The 17500-nt window shown below is 43.3% G+C and overlaps 1 protein-coding gene across 2 annotated transcripts in view; it reads right to left on the minus strand.

The window, feature by feature from the left end:
• Window positions 1-8252: 8252 nt before the first annotated feature.
• LOC147467828 (uncharacterized) overlaps window positions 8253-17500 on the minus strand; it is a 17660-nt gene continuing 8412 nt past the window's right edge. The window contains exon 2 of one of the 2 annotated variants that reach the window (XM_086530494.1): window positions 8253-9937. In XM_086530494.1, the coding sequence (XP_086386620.1) occupies window positions 8268-9920 (1653 nt within the window). In that variant the 5' untranslated portion in view covers window positions 9921-9937 and the 3' untranslated portion in view covers window positions 8253-8267. Of the gene's footprint in view, window positions 9956-17500 lie in introns of both variants that reach the window. The other variant, XM_086530495.1, reaches the window with a different exon arrangement.

The raw sequence follows: 17500 nt of genomic DNA on the forward strand, positions 1-17500 counted from the left end.
CCCCCCCCCACACACACACACACGAAATACAGGAAGCGACGCGCAATCTTCGCCCTTTTTTTTAAACTCGAGCCTAAAATAACGTTCCCTTTCACCGTCTCTGCTTCCCTTTCCTTCCTTCCTGCGATTCATTCTCATTTTCTTTTATTATTTCTCCTTTTTTTTTTTACTTACGACTAGTGCATTTTTCTCCAACTTGTATAGATAGATATATGTAGATATAGATTAGATAGATAGATAGATAGATAAATAGGCAGATTGATAGACTAATAGAGAATCTGGGAAAAGGATATAGATAGATAGATAGATAGATAGATAGATAGATAGATAGATAGATAAATAGATAAATAGGCAGATTGATAGACTAATAGAGAATGAGGGAAAAGGAAAGACAGAAAGAGAGACAAATCAACAGATAAAAAGACAATCACATATAAATAGATATCTCAGGTACATAAAAATAGACAAACAGATAACCACAAACAGATAAACAGACCACGCATACAAAACAAAGATAATCACTGTACAGAGAGAGACACAGCAAAGTAGATAGATAAAGAGGCAATTAATTATTCAGCAATTAACGCCAGTTCGGGAAATTTCGACACGGCAGTAAGTGACGATCCGTAAGTCTGGTCATGTCTCGCGTTGAAGGTCTTGAGGGAGGGAGGGAGGGAGGGAGGGTGGGAGGGAGGGAGAAAGGGTGGGTGGGTGGGAGGGAGGGAGGGAGGGAGGGAGGGTGGGTGGGTGGGAGGGAGAGAGAAAGGGTGTGTGGGTGGGTGGGAGGAAGGGGGAGAGAAAGGGTGGGTGTGTGAGTGGGAGGGTGGGAGGAAGGGAGAGAGAAAGGGTGGGTGTGTGGGTGGGTGGGAGGGAGGGAGGGAGAAAGGGTGGGTGTGTGGGTGGGAGGAAGGGAGAGAGAAAGGGTGGGTGGGAGGGAAGGATAAAGGGTGGATGTGTGTGTGTGTGTGTGGGAGGGAGGGAGGAAGGGAGGGTGTGTGGGTGGGAAGAAGGGAGGGAGTGAAGGAGAAAAGGTGGGTGGATGGGTGGGAGGGAGGGAGGGATAAAGGGTGGGTGGGTGGGAGGGAGGGAGGGAGGGAAGGAGGGAGAGATAATTAAGGAGATGAGTGTTGAACTATATGATTTTGAACAAAAGGTTGAAAAGAAAAAAGGAAGAGGACGTTGATGATTTGATTGAAAATGATGAAAATAACGATAAAGATAAAGAAATGAAAAACAAAAGACTTCATTGACATGCTCATAGAATGCATTTCCCGTTACCATTAAAAACAAAGACTCATTAAAAACTACACAAAGCTACACTGAGAGAACAGACTACATACTAAATACCCTGAAGGCTATCTTATTTATAGTCCACGAACAAAGTAGGAATCAGCTTCTGTTATATATATAAGGATGATGTCTCTTGCCCTCCCATGACGCGTTATGAATATGCAGTAATATATATATATATATATATATATATATATATATATATATATATATATATATATATATATATATATATATACATATATAGCTATATACATACACACACACAAACACACACACACATATACACACACACACACACATATATATATATATATACATATATATATATGTGTGTGTGTGTGTGTGTGTGTGTGTGTGTGTGTGTGTGTGTGTGTGTGTGTGTGTGTGTGTGTGTGTATGTATATACATATATACATATCTTATTTCTTATTTTTCTTTTTTCCTTTTTCTTTTTCTTCCTTTTTTCCTTATTTTCAGTTTTATTTTTTCGCGTTTCTTCATGCAAGTCCCATGACAGTAGGTAAATATTCATCGTAGCACGGAGGTGGGTCATAGGCAGTGAGTCAGAGAGTGTGATGATCTGTTTGCGTAAGCGGGGAATTTCGCAACGGAACTGTTAATGTAAGCGTGTGACTGAAATATAAAGAGAGAGGGAGTGATAGATAGAGATAGAAAGGCAGATATAAAAGAGAGAGGGAGGGAAGAGTGGGAGTGGGAGAGGAAGAAAAAGGCGAGGGAGAGGGAGATGCTGAGGGAGGGGGAGGAGGAGAAGGAGAGTGTGGGAGAGGGAGAGGGAGAGAAAGAGAGAGAGAGAGGGGGGGAGAAGGGAGACAGAAAGGGAGGAAGGTATGGGGAGAGGTAGGGAGGGAGGGATGGAGGGAGAGAGAGAGAGAGAGAGAGAGAGAGAGAGAGAGAGAGAGAGAGAGAGAGAGAGAGAGAGAGAGAGAGAGAGAGAGAGAGAGAGAAGACGCGAAAGAGGAGAGAAAGAGAGAGATAGAGATAAACGAAAGACGAAAGAGTACGTTTTTATCAGATCCTGAATTTGACATAATATGGTATCATCTCTGCAACACAGATCAAAGCCTGTAATTATATCTGGCCGCGCGTGAGCCATCAAAACTTCAGTCAGGGCTTGTTCATAAAGACATAGATTGAAAATTCGTTATAACGACGATACAGAAGTATTATCGTACATCAATATATGTTTAAAGTATATAGCATGTAGGCCCATACCAAAAGAACAACGCAATGTAAAGCATTATATATCTAAAGCATACCATGTAGGCCTAAGTTATGTAATGTTTATGTAATGATCATTATTTTGACAATAAGCGTTAGGAGAAAAATATATAAACGTGACTACCGGCAACGGATTCTAAAATAATAATAAAACAAATCCAATCAACAAAAAGAATAAGCACCTAAATCAAAATCCGGTTTATAAATCGAATTCCTTTCCAAAACCCGTGTGTAATGGTTGTGGGAATGCCAGCTATTGTCCTAACAATCAATTTTGATTTCAAAAGGAGAAAAATCCCCATTTTTTTCTCTCTTTTCGTGGGAAAATGCGAGAGGTAAAACAATTGAGGATCGCGTCACGTGGTGTCGGATCCTCCTCTCGACCCTGGGATAGCGGCTTGAAATCCTTTTGTACACTTTAGGCCGATTCGCTGTCGTTCGTTTTCGTTTAAATCAACGGACACGAGATACTTTGAAAAAGGGAGAAGTATTCCTAATACTTCTCATTATTTCCTTCAACCTTTACTTATCTTCGAAGGATATTATCTTAATCCCACCAAAAGGAGGAATGGAATTAGCGAGGTGAGGATTAGGATCTGACAAACAGCTGAGAGAAATCCGATCCAGACGAAGCGAAGGGTGGAAGGAAACGATGGAGAACAAATAGAAGAAGAAATAGAAGAGGAGGGAGCAGTTGAAGGAGCAACTGAAGAAGATGAAAGAAGCAGAAAAGGAAAAAAAGGAACATAAACAGAGGAGAATGAAGGAGAAAATCAAAGAAGAAGGAAAAGATACAAAAAAATAAAAACAAGAGGAGGAGGAAGCGGAGGAAAAGGTAGAGGAGGAAGAGGAAGAACAAGAACAAAAAAAAGAAAAAGAACAAAAACAATAAGAAAGGGAGTTCAGAAGAGCATGCGAAGGATGGGACACACAGAAGGACGCTAACAAAAGGACAAAGGAAAACAAACCCCAAAGGACGGCAAAGGAGAGCGGGAGAGGATGCGGGCAGAGCCGTCCGTCACGATTCGTCTCGCATTCGTGTGCGTGTGTGTAGGGGGGGGGGGTGCATGTGGTGTGTGTGTGTGTGTGTAGAGGGGGGGGGTGCGTGTGGTGTGTGTGTGTGTGTGTGTGTGTGTGTGTGTGTGTGTGTGTCGTGTGTGTGTGTGTGTGTGTGTGTGTGTGGGTGTGTGTAGAGGGTGTGTAGAGGGGTTGTGTGTAGAGGGGGAGTGTAGATGGGGTGTGAGGGGGGTGTGATGTGGGTGTAGAGGGGGGGTGAGTGTGGGGTGTGTGTGTATGTGTGTAGAGGGGGGGGGGAGGCGTGTGGTGTGTGTGTGTGTGTGTAGAGGGGTTGCGTGTGGGGGTGGGGTGTAGGTGGGGTGTTTTTGTGAGGGGGTGCATGTGGGGTGTATGTGTGTAGGGGGGGTACATGTGGGGTGGGGGGTGGGGGTGCGTGTGGTGTGTGTTTGTGTACATGCGCATGTGCGTGTGCATGTGTGTGTTGGGGTGGGGTAGGATATATGTGCATGTACGTGGCGTGTGCGTGCATGTACGTGTGCATGTGCGTGTGCCTGCACGTACTTGAATGCGGGGTGAGAGTGGTCTCAGTCGCGAGGGAGGAATGTTTGGGCCGTGAATAAAGGCTGAACAGGATAATTTTGAAAAGGGCAAAGGGCACGGGGCATGGATCGACATTTGCAATCTCAACACCAAATTGCGTTTCTGTTAAGCTTGCGGGAAAAGTTAACACCGAAATTTTATTATTACCATTAATCTAATATTTTCCATCACACACACACACACAACCACACACAAATATATTGTATGTTCTCCCCGACTTCTCTAATATCTGCAACGAAGTAAAACAAACAAATAAATAAGATAGATTAGAACAACTCAACATCCCGAAAAAAACATTGTAAACAAAGACGAATAGTGTTGCGTCATTCTCAGAATACATGACTTCCTTGTTTGTTTGTTTGTTTTTTATGAAATGTTGTTTCGGAGTTTGAAAAAGCTAATCTATTTGATACGGTACCTAAAATGGTTTCCAAATTGATCAGAAAGAGAGATGAACAACATTTTTTTTCTTTTCTTCTCTCTCTCTTTCTCTCTCTCTCTCTCTCTCTCTCTCTCTCTCTCTCTCTCTCTCTCTCTCTCTCCTCCCTCTCTCTCTCTCTCTCCCTCCCTCTCCCTCTCCCTCTCCCTCTCCCTCTCTCTCTCCCTCTCCCTCTCCCTCTCCCTTTCCCTCTCCCCCTCCCCCTCCCCCTCCCCCTCCCTCTCCCCCTCTCCCCCTACCTCCCCATTTGAATCATCTCTGAACAGACTCTTTTAATGAGTGCTAATTAAGGCTTTACGCGCGGGTTTGAAGGAGAGCAAGGTCTCCTTAATGATCCTATGACGTAACCAACAGCTGGTGTCACATAACCTTCTGAAGGCGTCATTTGCGTGTGAAAAAAAAAATAATGAATTTGTTTTCTTGTTATTCGTATCGCTAGTTCTCTCTCTCTCTCTCTTCTCTCCTTTAACTTTCTTTCTTATTTCTCTTATTTTTTTTTCTTTGTCTATGTCTCTGTCTCTCTCTCTCTCTCTCTCTCTCTCTCTCTCTCTCTCTCTCTCTCTCTCTCTCTCTCTCTCTCTCTCTCTTTCTCTCTCTCTTTCTCTCTTCCTTTCCCTATCCCTCTTCTTCTCCCTCTCTTTCTTTGTTCCTTTCTTTTATCTCACCTCTCCAGTCAATAAAACACTTGCGTCACTGTGTTTAGATATGTGTATTCATATTCTTATCTGGACGTAAAAAAATGTGTCCATGTGCTCGGGATCCCTCCGTCCTTCCCTCCACCCCCCCCACCCCCCCTCTATCATTGCTTCCTCTTTACCAGTGTTAGTGATGGCGTAACTGGTAACTCAATGAAATATTTGTCCCCATAAAAACACATGTGAGTGCGTGTGTGCGTGTGTGCGTGTCAGTGTGTGGGTTGAGGGTGCGCCAAATTCACGCGGCGACTTCCTTTGTTTTGTTATTACCCTTGGTTCCTCTTTCCTCTTTTTTTTCTTTTTTTTTTTTTTTCTTTTTTTGTCCCGTTCACTCATTTTTAACGCTCGGAATTCACTATCGTTGATCAGACTGGAATTACCTTTTTTATTGATTGTGTACTGATATATACATATAAAACAGAACCAGCGGCATGATATCTGAAATTCTCAACTAGTCCCATTGGAGGATCAGATAAAGTATATGAATGAACAATGGAAAAAAAATGAACGCACGACAGGCAATAACGAACGATTGATATTGGAAGTTATTATCAGTATAAACGAATAAATAAACTATCTGAATGAAATAATATCAGTCATGCATCAAAGCTAAACGCACAACAGACAATAAAACAATATTATTGTAAGTTAGTCTAGATGCCTGGAGGCTACGTCTGTTCCTGCTTACAACAACTAATAACTTTTTTTCTCTCTGTCTGCTCTCCTTTTGTAGACTCAACTGAGCATACTGCTGACTCAATAAGTAATCAAATCAAATCAATCTCTGTCACGTGTTTTTTGCGCTTCTGGTTCTTACTTAGATGCGAGACGACAGGTCTACTAAAGTGAAGAACAGTGCCTCATAAACCACTCAAAATGACACTCGCTAGATAACACTAATCTGCAGAAGTGCATGATACCAGGCGCAGTCGGATACCTAAAAGTCGAAAAGTTCTTAGGTTAGGCCCGGCTTAGATTGTAGGCCTATAAAAAATTCTTGATGTGGTGCATGGGAGGTCCAGAGAAATGTGGAGGGGGTGAGGATGGCTTGAGAACAATACATAGGCAAGATAAGCGGTTCCCAACCTCCTCCAGCGTCTGGTTCACGTGAACAGCGCTATTTTTTTACGGGCCATCAAACACACCCCAGTTAAAACTTGCGGTAATCTCAACTGCCACGGTAGCGTAAGAGAAACAATGGGGGGGAGGGGGGAGAAGAAGAAGGGGGATGGAGGAGAAGAAAGGAGAAGGATAGGGAAGAAGAGGAAAGAGAGGAAAGGAGAGGGAAGGAAAACTCTCTCCACCGAAAATAAAAAATATCAACGGTTCCTCAGGTAGTTTCAAAGTTAGGTTAGGTACATCAAATAGTATCAAATATCCGGGAAATAATGTCTCGGAATTAGATGCGAAACTCTGGAAGAGGCTCGAATATAGTGACCAAAACCTTGGCTCGGAATTTTCATTTTGCCAATTTCTCTGCTTACTTACTTTACTTACTTTAGCTGCTGTGAGCGATTTCGCCGTTAACGTCCCTCTCCCCCAAAAACACGTTTTCTTGGAGTGTTACCAGCATTAGATAAGAAAGAAAAGCAATATATATATAATATATATATTATATATATATATATATATATATATATAATATATATATATATAAATATATATAATATATATGTATATAATATATATACACAATATATATATATATATATAAATATATATTATATATATAATATAATATATATATATATTATATATATATATATATATATATATACACGTGTGTGTGTTTTATATACATATATATACTGCACACACACACACACACACACACACACACACACACACACACACACACACACACACACACACACACACACACACACACACACACACACACTAAAAACAGAAATATTAATCCACACACAAACAGAACCACCTCCACCCCACCCCCTTCCCCCTCCCTCCAGTCTCCTCATGTTTATCCTTCAAAGACCCTTTCGCTCTCTACGAACTGACAAACAGACGTTATTCGGACGCTAAGTTGATCTGACCTTTATCACCCGTATTAAAAAAAAAGATAAAAAAGTGGTTTCCGGTTGGCTGGCGATCAAATTCCATGACATTTACTTTCCTTTTTTTTACCTTCACGAAGTAATTGAGAGACTGGTGTCTGACGGATTATCTCTCTTGATTTTAGATTTTTCTCGAATAGTTGAGCTTGTCAATGGCAAATGATTTGTAAAAAGTGCAATAAAATGTCCAGCACAATCTCTCTCTTTTTCTATCTCTTTATCTATACGTATGTACTGTCTGTATATATATATAATATATATATATATATATATATATATATATATATATATATACATGTGTGTGTGTGTGTGTGTGTGTGTGTTCATATATATACATATACACCACACACACACATATATATATATATATATATAGATATATATATATATATATATATTATATATATATATATATAGTAATAAGTATATAACTCCCCGTCTGGAGAGAGTTTATTGTACCAGACGACCTTCCAGCGGCTTCATAAACTGTCCCACGGGATCACTACCCCTTCCCCTACCCAGCCAGTCTTTTACGCCCCCCTCTAGTCCTTCCCCCTCCCCCACCCCCTCTCCCTCGTCATAAAGACCGGAAACCTCGCCTCTTCCCCTTCCCCCTTACCCCCTTCCCTTTCGCCCTCTCATTAGGACAGTCGGGGCAAAAATCGGAGCTATACGAAATTGCTGTTTGTTGACACCGATGGCGGTTCTTCACCCCTCTCTCTCTCTCTCTCTCTCTCTCTCTCTCTCTCTCTCTCTCTCTCTCTCTCTCTCTCTCTCTCTCTCTCTCTCTCTCTCTCTCTCTCTCTCTCTCTCATGCCGATTGTCTAATGACAATCGTAGTGAAACACACCCACTACGAAGCTACGAGTGTATACAAAGCAGGGAGGAGTAAACGCCAGCCTCCCCACATCAACTGCACAACGACTTACCTTGCGTGATGTAGCTGGACCCGTTGGTGGCGTAGATGAGGTGGTCGTCCGCGTGTCGTTGCGCGGAGTCGTGCTTGTGGTGGTGGTCGTCGCTGGCGCCCGACAGAGACGAGCCGCGCCCATCGCTCGTATGGTAGTCGCTGGTGGAGGCGGCGCCGCCCCCGCCGTCCAGCTCGCTGCCCTCCTCCGTGTCCACGTCGCTGGCCTCGTCGCCGCCCGCTAGCAGCGCCCGCCGCCCGTCGCGCATGGTCTTCCAGTCACTGCGAGGCGCGGGCGTGGGCGCGGGCGTAGGCGGGGCGGGAGGAGGGAGGGAGGCGAGGAGCGAGGGATCCTGTTTGGCGGGCGGGGGCGGGGAGGGGGTCGGGTCCACGGAACTCTCCTGCAGGCTGTTGAAGAGCTCCTCTGGGATGTCGTGGTACGATTTAATGCAGGCGGCCACCACGCGGGGCGCCGCCTGCACGCCCGCGTCACCTGGCACTACCATGGCGTCGCCGTGTGGCTCATGGCCCGCGGCGGCACTCGTTTCGTGGCACTCGCTCGCTCGCGCGTCGGGCACAGGGGTCGCGTGGTCGCAGCGGCACGGAGGAAGGGGACTGCAGGGAGCCGTGCGTCTCGACCGCTCAGCGTCCCGGTCCGAACTGAGTCCCGAGGCGGGCGCGGGGTGGCCGGGGCCTCCCCCCCCGCCTCCTCCTTCCCCTCCCCCTGCCCCATCGCGGGCTTCCCCCCCGATGCCACTCGCCCTCCCGCCCGGCCCCCCCCTCGCGCCCCCGCCGGCGATTTCGCGCTCCTCGCCCGCGCCGACGGGGGTCGCGTCGCCGGCGGGGGGGCGGGGGACGTTCTTCAAGATGCCCACGATGGTGCCGTGACGGCGTCGCGCAACTACGGGCCTCACCCTCTTGATGGTAATTGCCTCCGGCGCCATGGCCTCGCCCTCGGGAGCGCTGTCGTAGCCTGGCCTCTTCCCGGGCGCCGGGCTCTCGTCGTCGCCTCCCGCAGGAGCGTCGGCGAGGTCGGCCCAGCGCGGAAAGGAGCTGAGCGTGTTGCGGTAGCGGCGGAGCGGCCGCGGCTTCGGTGACGCCCTGAGCGGGTTCCTAAAGGTGTAGGTGACGAGGGTGTCGGGCGTGAGTTCGGCTTCCTGGCGGCCGGCCCCCTCCCCCTCCCCCTCCCCTGACGTGGCTTTGACCTGCAGCGGCGACGACTCGAAGAAGGCCTTGGCGCGCGACACCTTCCCCGACAGGCCCTCGAATTCGTCCTTGGCGGCCGTCGAGATGTACGTGGTGAGCACGACGGATGCTGGGCGCGGCGCCGCCCGAGACTCGCGTGCGCTTGCGCTACGGAACCGCTCAAAGGGGCGTGGGAGATCGGGCGAGAGGCAGGGCGGCGACGCAGACGGCGGACTGCGGAGAGTGTCCCTGGCGAGCAGCGAGGGGCGTGTCGAGGGCGGCGTAGAAGGCGGAAGGGAACTCGGAGCCTCGGCTGCGTTGGGCTCCGCGGCCTCCCGACTCACCGAGCGCGCCTCCAGGGCCGCCTCCTCCGGGGTCACGGCCTGCTTGATCCACGAGTCCCTGAGGAGGATCCGGCGCGGCACCGTGGCCGCCACGCCCGGAGGCAGGGACGTGTAGGAGCCCACCATGCCCCCGGCAAGGGTATCTGGAGGAGGCGGAGACACTGTCAGGAATATTAACAAAAGCAGATTGTACATGATAACAATGATAATGATGACATCAATAGTATTAGCAGTGACAGTTCATATCATAATTATCATTATTATCATCACTTATAATTATTATCATATTGATAATGATAGTACCAACAATAATGATAATGATAATTAGTCAATTAATCACTGATATTCGTTCATAAATACGTTTTGTTTCTTCTGCAGTAAAACCGTCAGTGATTGATCTGTCCATGATATAAAATAGTTCTTCAATCATGTATGTCTTCCAGTTTACCTCTCTATTCATAACAATTATAGACCTTATTTTTTATCATCAATAAACACATCTTTATATTCCGTGTTAAAACCTCTTAAAAGTATATTCACATATAACACAACATGAAGAACACCAAAGCATGCTGTTCCGAAATTGATTTGTGATTTCGGTGGAAAGATGATTCAAACCCATATAAGGACGTTAACTATTTCATACTTTATGTCAATAAATGGGAAAAAATCTATCTATCTCTTATCTACTTCTCGAGGGATAAAACAGTGATATATGATTAAAAAAAACAGGTATTAAACAATTTTATGTAGATTTACCTCATGTAATACCACAATGGTGGCTATATATTGTCACACACTGGATATTAAGTTTATCCTTTTGATAAATTTGATGCGGATTAGAAATTATTTCAATGTCTCTTATTACAGATTCCATATCAATAAAGTTACCTTGACTAAATCGAAATGCTTTTCACTTAAAACGGTTTCAATACTTTTTCCAAACATGGTAATCTTTACATCCTTAATACAATAAAGACGACTTTGCACGGGAGGGAAAAAAAAAACAAAGTGATGACAGGTTATTAATTACCAAAACAAACTGGTATACGGAAAAGGATCCACTTGGATAACCTTGAAGAACTTAAAAGTAGGTTAGGATTTGGGTCGTAGGAGTACTAGGAATCAGGCTATCTCTTTCATTCTCTCTCTCTCTCTCTCTCTCTCTCTCTCTCTCTCTCTCTCTTTCTCTCTCTCTCTTTCTCTCTCTCTCTTTCTCTCTCTCTTCTCACTCTCCTCTCGCAAAACCAAATTTTATATTTATCTTTCTCTCTCATCCTCTCGTCCCATCTCTCTCTCTTCTCAATTCTCTCTCTCTCTCTATCTGCCCTCTCATCTTTTCTCTCTCTCTCTATCTCTCTCCCTCTCTCTCGCCTCTCTCCTCTCTCTCTCTCTCTCTTCACTCTCTCTCTCTCTCCTCTCTCACTCTCGCTCCCCGTCACCTCCTCGTCTTCTCGCTCTCTCTCTTTCTTCTCTCTCTCTCTCTGTTTCCCCTCTCTCTCTCTTCTTTCTCCCTCACCTCGTCTTGCTCTCCGTCTCACTCTCTCTCTCTCTCTCTCTCCCTCTTTCCTTTTACTCCTCTTTTCTCTTCTCTCTCTCTCTCTCTCTCGTGTCTCTCTCTCATCCCTCTCTCTCTTGCTCTCTCTCTCTCTCGCTTCCTCTCTCTCTGATCTCTATCTCTCGCTCTTCTTCTCTCCGACTCCTCTCTCTCCTCTCTCTCCTCTCCTCCCTCTCTCCTCTCTCGTTTCTCTCTCTCTCTCTATCTCCCTCTCTCTCCCTCTCTCCTCTCTTTTTCCTCCCACTCATCTCTCCCTCCTCTTCTCCTCATTCCCCCCTCTCTCTCTTACTATCTCATCTCTCTCTCTCTCTCCTCTCTCTCTCTCTCTCTGTCTCTCATCTTATCCTCATCATCTCATCTTTCTCTCTCCATCGTCACTCCTCTTTCTCCTCTCTCTTCTCTCTCTCTCCTCTCTTCTCTCTCCTCTCCTCCCTCCTCTCTCTCTCTCATCTCATCTCTCCTCTCACTCTTCTCTCACTTCCATCTCTCTCTCTCTTTCTCGCTCTCTCTTTCTCTCTCGATCTCTTCGTACGTCTCTCGTTCCCAATCTTTCTTCCCTCTCCGCCCTCTTTCTCGTCTCTCTCCTGCTCTCTTTGTCTCTCTTCTCTTCTCTTTTTCTCTCTCTCTCTCTCTCTCTCTCTCTCTCTCTCTCTTTCTCTCTCTCTCTCTCTCTCCTTTCATAACATATCTTCTCTTCTCTCTCTCTCTGTCTCTCTCTTTCTCTCTCTCTCTCTCTCTCTCTCTCTCTCTCCTCTCTCTCTCTCACCTCCTCTCCTCCTCTCCTCATCTCCCTCGTCTCTCCTCTCACTTATCTCCCACTCCCTCTCTCTGCTCTCTCCTCTTTCTCTCATCATCTTCTCTCTTTCACCTCTCTCTCTCTCTCTCTCTCTTTCTCTTCTTCTCTCTCCCCCTTTCTTTCCCTCTCTCTTTCCTTCTCTCTCTCTCTCTCTCTCCTTTTCTCTCCTCTCTCTCTTTCTCTCTTTCCTCAATCTCTCTCTCATCCTCTTCTCCTCGCTCTCTCTCTTCACTCTCTATCTCTTTCTTCTCTCATTCACTCTCTCTCTCTCTCTCTCTCTCTCTCTCTCTCTCTCCTCTCTCTTTCTCCCCTCCTCTCTCCCTCTCCCTCTCTCTCCCTCTCCCTCTCCCTCTCCCTCTCCCTCTCCCTCTCCCTCTCCCTCTCCCTCTCCCTCTCCCTCTCCCTCTCCTTCCCCCCCCCTCTCTCTCACTAGATATTTCCAAACCACAAACCACAAACCATAAACCAGCCTCTACCATAACCTACCCTACACATAATCCTACAGTAGCCAACCTTTCCATTACTAACTGCATCCACACAGGGCAGTTTTGGGATAGTATTATCCAATAGACAACATAAGCGGACGGGATGAAAACCTGGCTCGGACTTAAAGCATTGTTGCAAGGTCGAAGATTGAAGCCGTTGGAAGAAAATGAGGATGAGGATGAGGATGATAATAGTAATAATGATAATGATGATTATGATAGTATGTTATTGTGGGTAATTACAATGAGAAAGATAACGATTTCGATGATGATGATGATGATAATGATGATGATGAAGATGATATTACTAATGATGATGATTATGACAATGATAATAAGAGAGGTAATAGTGGTAGTAGTAAGAATGATCATAATAAGATTAGTAACAATAAGGATAATAACATTAATAACAATAATTATGCTAATGATATTGATATCGATAATAGTAATAAAAATAATGATAATAGCAATAACTATGATACCTGTTTTTATTGTTATCGTTGTCATTAGTAGAATTTTCATTATCTTTTAAGTATTCTATTATCATCATTATCATTATTATTATTATTATTATTATTATTATCATTATCATTGTTGTTGTTATTACTATAACACTTATCCTTATGATCATTATCAATATCATTATCCCTATCATCAGTACAATCAATATTAATAACGTTATTATTACTTTCATTATGATAAGTATCATCACTGTTATTATAACTAATATTGTTACTATTATTATAGTTATCATTGTTAGAATTGTATTTATTATCTTTATTACTCACATCATTATCGTTGTTATTATTATAGATGTTGTATCTGTTATTATCATTATACAACCTCACCATCATCCTTAATGTTGTTATCATTATCATTATCATTAGAAGTAGTATCATTACTATTATCATCATTATCATTAGTATCATTTTTGTTATGATTGTTGTTATTATTGCTGTTATAATGATAATCATTATAATCAATGTGATTATATTATCGTTATAATTGTTATTATAATCATTATCCATGATATTATCATCACTGTTATTATCATCAATCTTATTATCATTATTGTTATCATCATCATCAATATCATTACACTTATCATTATCATCATCATCATTATTATTATTTTTGTTATTGTTATTATCATCATTATCTTTATTATCACTACCATTATTGTAATCATTATTATCCTCGCGATTCTCCCCATGAATGAGCATTAGCATTTTATCAGACCTTCCCTTTTTCCTTACAGTATAATATTGATACTACTATTACGGCTACTACTGCTTCTCCTACGATGACTAGTTATCAACAGTGCAACATGTTCGGTGTCTGATAGTCCGTAGCCTCTTTCGCAAAGAGAGGTAGTCTTCGGATCTATAGACGGAGATCCTCTGAGATACAGATTGATAAAAAAGGAGAACAGACAGCACCTTAGTCGATCAGTTATATAACTCCTTGGTTGTTGCTTTTTCAACATGATCAATGCACTTGGCCTTGAAAGAAGGGTTCGGATGCTTATTAGAAAAACTGATGGTGTTAAAATACGTGATCTACCCTCTCTCTCTCTCTCTCTCCTCCTATCTTCTTTTTTTCTTCTCTCTCTCATCTCTTTCTCTTTCTATTTCTATCTCTCTCAATCTATCTTCTCTTCTCTCTCTCTCTTTCTTCCTCTCTCTCACATTTCTGTCTATTATTCTCTCTACTCTCTCCTCTCTCTTCATCTCCTCTCATCTTCTTGTTCTCTCTGTTTTCTTTTCTTTTATTTCTCTTTTCTCTCTTATCTTCTTTTCTGCGCTTAATCTCTCTCTTTTTCTTTCTCTTGTCTCTCTTTTTCCCTCTTCTCTCTCTTTCTCTGTCTATCTCTTTCTTCTTCTCTCTCTCTTCTTATATCTTTTCTCTTCTTTTTTTTTTCTCATCCCTTTCTCTCTCCCCTCTCTCAAAATTCTCTTTCTTTTCTTCTCTTCTCTCTTTTTTCTCTCTTTCTTTCTTTTTATCTCCTTTCCTTTCCTCTCTTCTGTCATCTCCCCTTTCTTCCATCCTCTCTTCTTGTCTAACTTTTCTCTCCTGTCAACCTCTCTTTCTCTCCTTCCCCTTTCTCTTTCTGTCTACCCCTCTTCTCCATTTCTCTCCCTTTTTCTCTCCTCCTTTTCCCCTTTTCTCTTATTCCTTTTTCTTCTACCCCTTCTTTCCTCTTCCTTTTCTCTTTCCTTTCTATTCTTTTTTTGGGCACTCTCTCTCTCTTTTATTTTTTCTTGTCTACCCTCTTCCCCCTTCTATCTCCTCTTTCCCCCTCCTTCCCCTCTCTTTCCCCCTCTTGCTATCTCTTCTCTCTTACTCTTCTCTCCCCTTTATCCTCTCCCCTTCTATTCTCTCTCCCCCTTCTCTCTCTTCTCCATCTCTCTTTTCTCTCCCCTTTAAATTTCTCTTTTCTCCCTTTTTCCCTCTTTTCTTTCTCTCCCCCTTTTCCCTCTCCCCTCTATCCCTCTCTCTTTTGTCTTCTTCCCCCCCTTCTATCTCTCCTCTCTCTTTTTTTATCTTTCCTCTCCTTTATCTCTTTTTTCTTTTCTCTGTCTTCTTTTTTTTTTTCTTCTTCTTCTCCTTTCCCCCTTCTTCTTCTTTTATCTCTCCCCTCTCTCCATTTCCCCCTTTTCTCCTTTATCTTTCTTCTTCTCTCTTTCTTCTTCTCTCTTTTTCCTCTCTCTCTCTCTCTTTCCTTTTATTTTCTCCTTTCCCCTTTACTCTTTCTCTTTGCTTCTTCTCTCTCCCTTCTATTCTCTCCTCTCTTTCTACCTCCTCTTCTTTTTCTTTTTCTTTCTTCTGCTTTTTCTTTCTTTTTTTCTTCTCTCTCTGTTACCTCTTCTTCTTCCATTTCCTTCTCTTTTATTCTCTTCTTTGTTTTCTCTTTCTCCTCTTTATCTCTTCTTCCTTCCTTTTCTTCCTCTTTTATCTCTCTCTCTCTCTTTCTACTCCCTCTCTCTTTTCCTATCTCCCCTTCCCTCTTCTATCTTCTTTCTCTTCCTTTTCCTTCTCTCTTTCTTCTCTCTCTCTTTCTTCTTCTTTTCTTCCTCTTCTTCTCCTTCCCTCCTTTTCTTCTTTCTTCTTCTTTTCTCCCGCCTTTTTTCCTCCTTCTTTTTTCCTTCTCTTCTCCTCTCTCTCTTCTTTTTTTCTCTCTCTTCTTCTCTCTCCCTCTCTTCTTTTTCTTCTTCTTTCTATTCTTCTCCCCTCCCTTCCCCTTTCTCTCTCTCTCTTTTTCCCTCTCTCCCTTCACTTTCCTCCTTCCACTCCTCTTTCTTCATCTCCTTCACTTTTTTTTTCTTCTCTTCTCTTCTACCTCTCCCTTTTTTCTCCCCCTCTCGTCTTCCCCCTTTTTCCCCCCTCCCTTTTCCTCTCTCCTTCCTTTTCTCCCCTCTCTCTTCTTCTCTTTCTCTCTTTTTCCCTCTTCTTTCATTCTCTTTCTTTTTCTTTTTCTTCTCATCTCTCTTCTCTCTTTTTCTCTCTTTCTCTCTTCTTTTCTCTCTCTTCTTCTCTCTTCTCTCTCTCCTCTTCTTCTCTCTCCCCCTTTTTTCTTTCTTTCTTTCTCTTTTTCTCTCTCTCTCTTCTTTCTCTTCTTCTCTCTCTCTCTTTTTTCTTCTCTTCTTTTTTTTTTTCTCTCTTTTTCCCCTTTTCTCCTCTTCTTCTCTTTTCTTCTTTCTCTCTCTCTCTTTTTCTCTCTTCTCCTTCTTCTTCTCTTCTCTTCTTCTCTCTCTCTCTTTTCTAAACTTCTCTCTCTCTATCCCTCTCTTCCTCTCCTTTTCCCTCCCCTCTCCTCCCTCTCTCCCCTCTTCTTCCCCTTCTCTCTTTTCCCTCTTCCTCTTCCCACTCTCCCTTTCTCTCTTTTTTCTCTCTCTTCTCTCCTTTTTCTCTCTTTTCTCTCTTCTTCTCCTCTTCTCTCTCTTCTTCTTCTTCTCTCTTTCTCCCCCTCCTCTCTCTTTTCCTTTCTTCCTCCTCTCCCCCGTAATATGGAAAGTACCTCAAAGGCGAGATACGTCACGGCACAACCATGGAAGGGTCCTTAGAATCCGAAGCCACAGGAATAATTGTGCTTCAAAGACATAAGTTACTGACAACCTCAAATGATACATAAAAAAAAACATGGTTACGGAGCCAATATTCACGGGGGGAACACACCCCCCCCCCCCCCACTTGGGAAAACGGGATAGTGGTTAGTGGGACACAAGCACAGAATATAGTATACAAAACAGTCTGTAATTAAAGCGATCATCATCCCCACCCAGCTTTGATGAGAAAGGAAAGAAAGATACTCTTCACGTCCCAGAACACACAATATAAAACAGAAAACGAAACTGGCAACAGCTAACCACATGTTGGAAACAATTCAAATGGTAACTGCAAAATTTCCAAAACTATCAGGTGGTTGTACTGAAAGCTACTGGGTGTTCAAGGTTCAATTCCAAGAAAGTGTTCTTGATTCATTGCTTTCTGAAAGAAATAAACTCGTATTGTATAAGAGAAAAAAAGGCACCTTGCTTATGGATAGCGGCAAAAAAGGGGCTAAGAATGGCGCTAAATATACCAGAAGACAGATGTGGTGATGAGAAAATGTACATGAGTGAAGCAAGACAGAAGTTTGCCAAGGGCCCAAAGATTGGTGAGAAAGACCATAAAGGACATATAGACTTTTATATAAACCTAGCATCATATATCACCTTTTCTGAGTCTCTCTACAAACTCCCTGAGATAAACAAGCCTCAGCGGATATGGGACATATTGGCCAGATACACTTATAGATATATGATACACTTATAGATTATTATATTATACATATTATATTATAGATATATATATTATACACTTATAG

Source organism: Penaeus japonicus, unplaced genomic scaffold (assembly GCF_977035675.1).
Source record: "Penaeus japonicus unplaced genomic scaffold, GWHDUDI00000001_assembly GWHDUDI00000033, whole genome shotgun sequence".
NCBI classification, from domain to species: domain Eukaryota; kingdom Metazoa; phylum Arthropoda; class Malacostraca; order Decapoda; family Penaeidae; genus Penaeus; species Penaeus japonicus.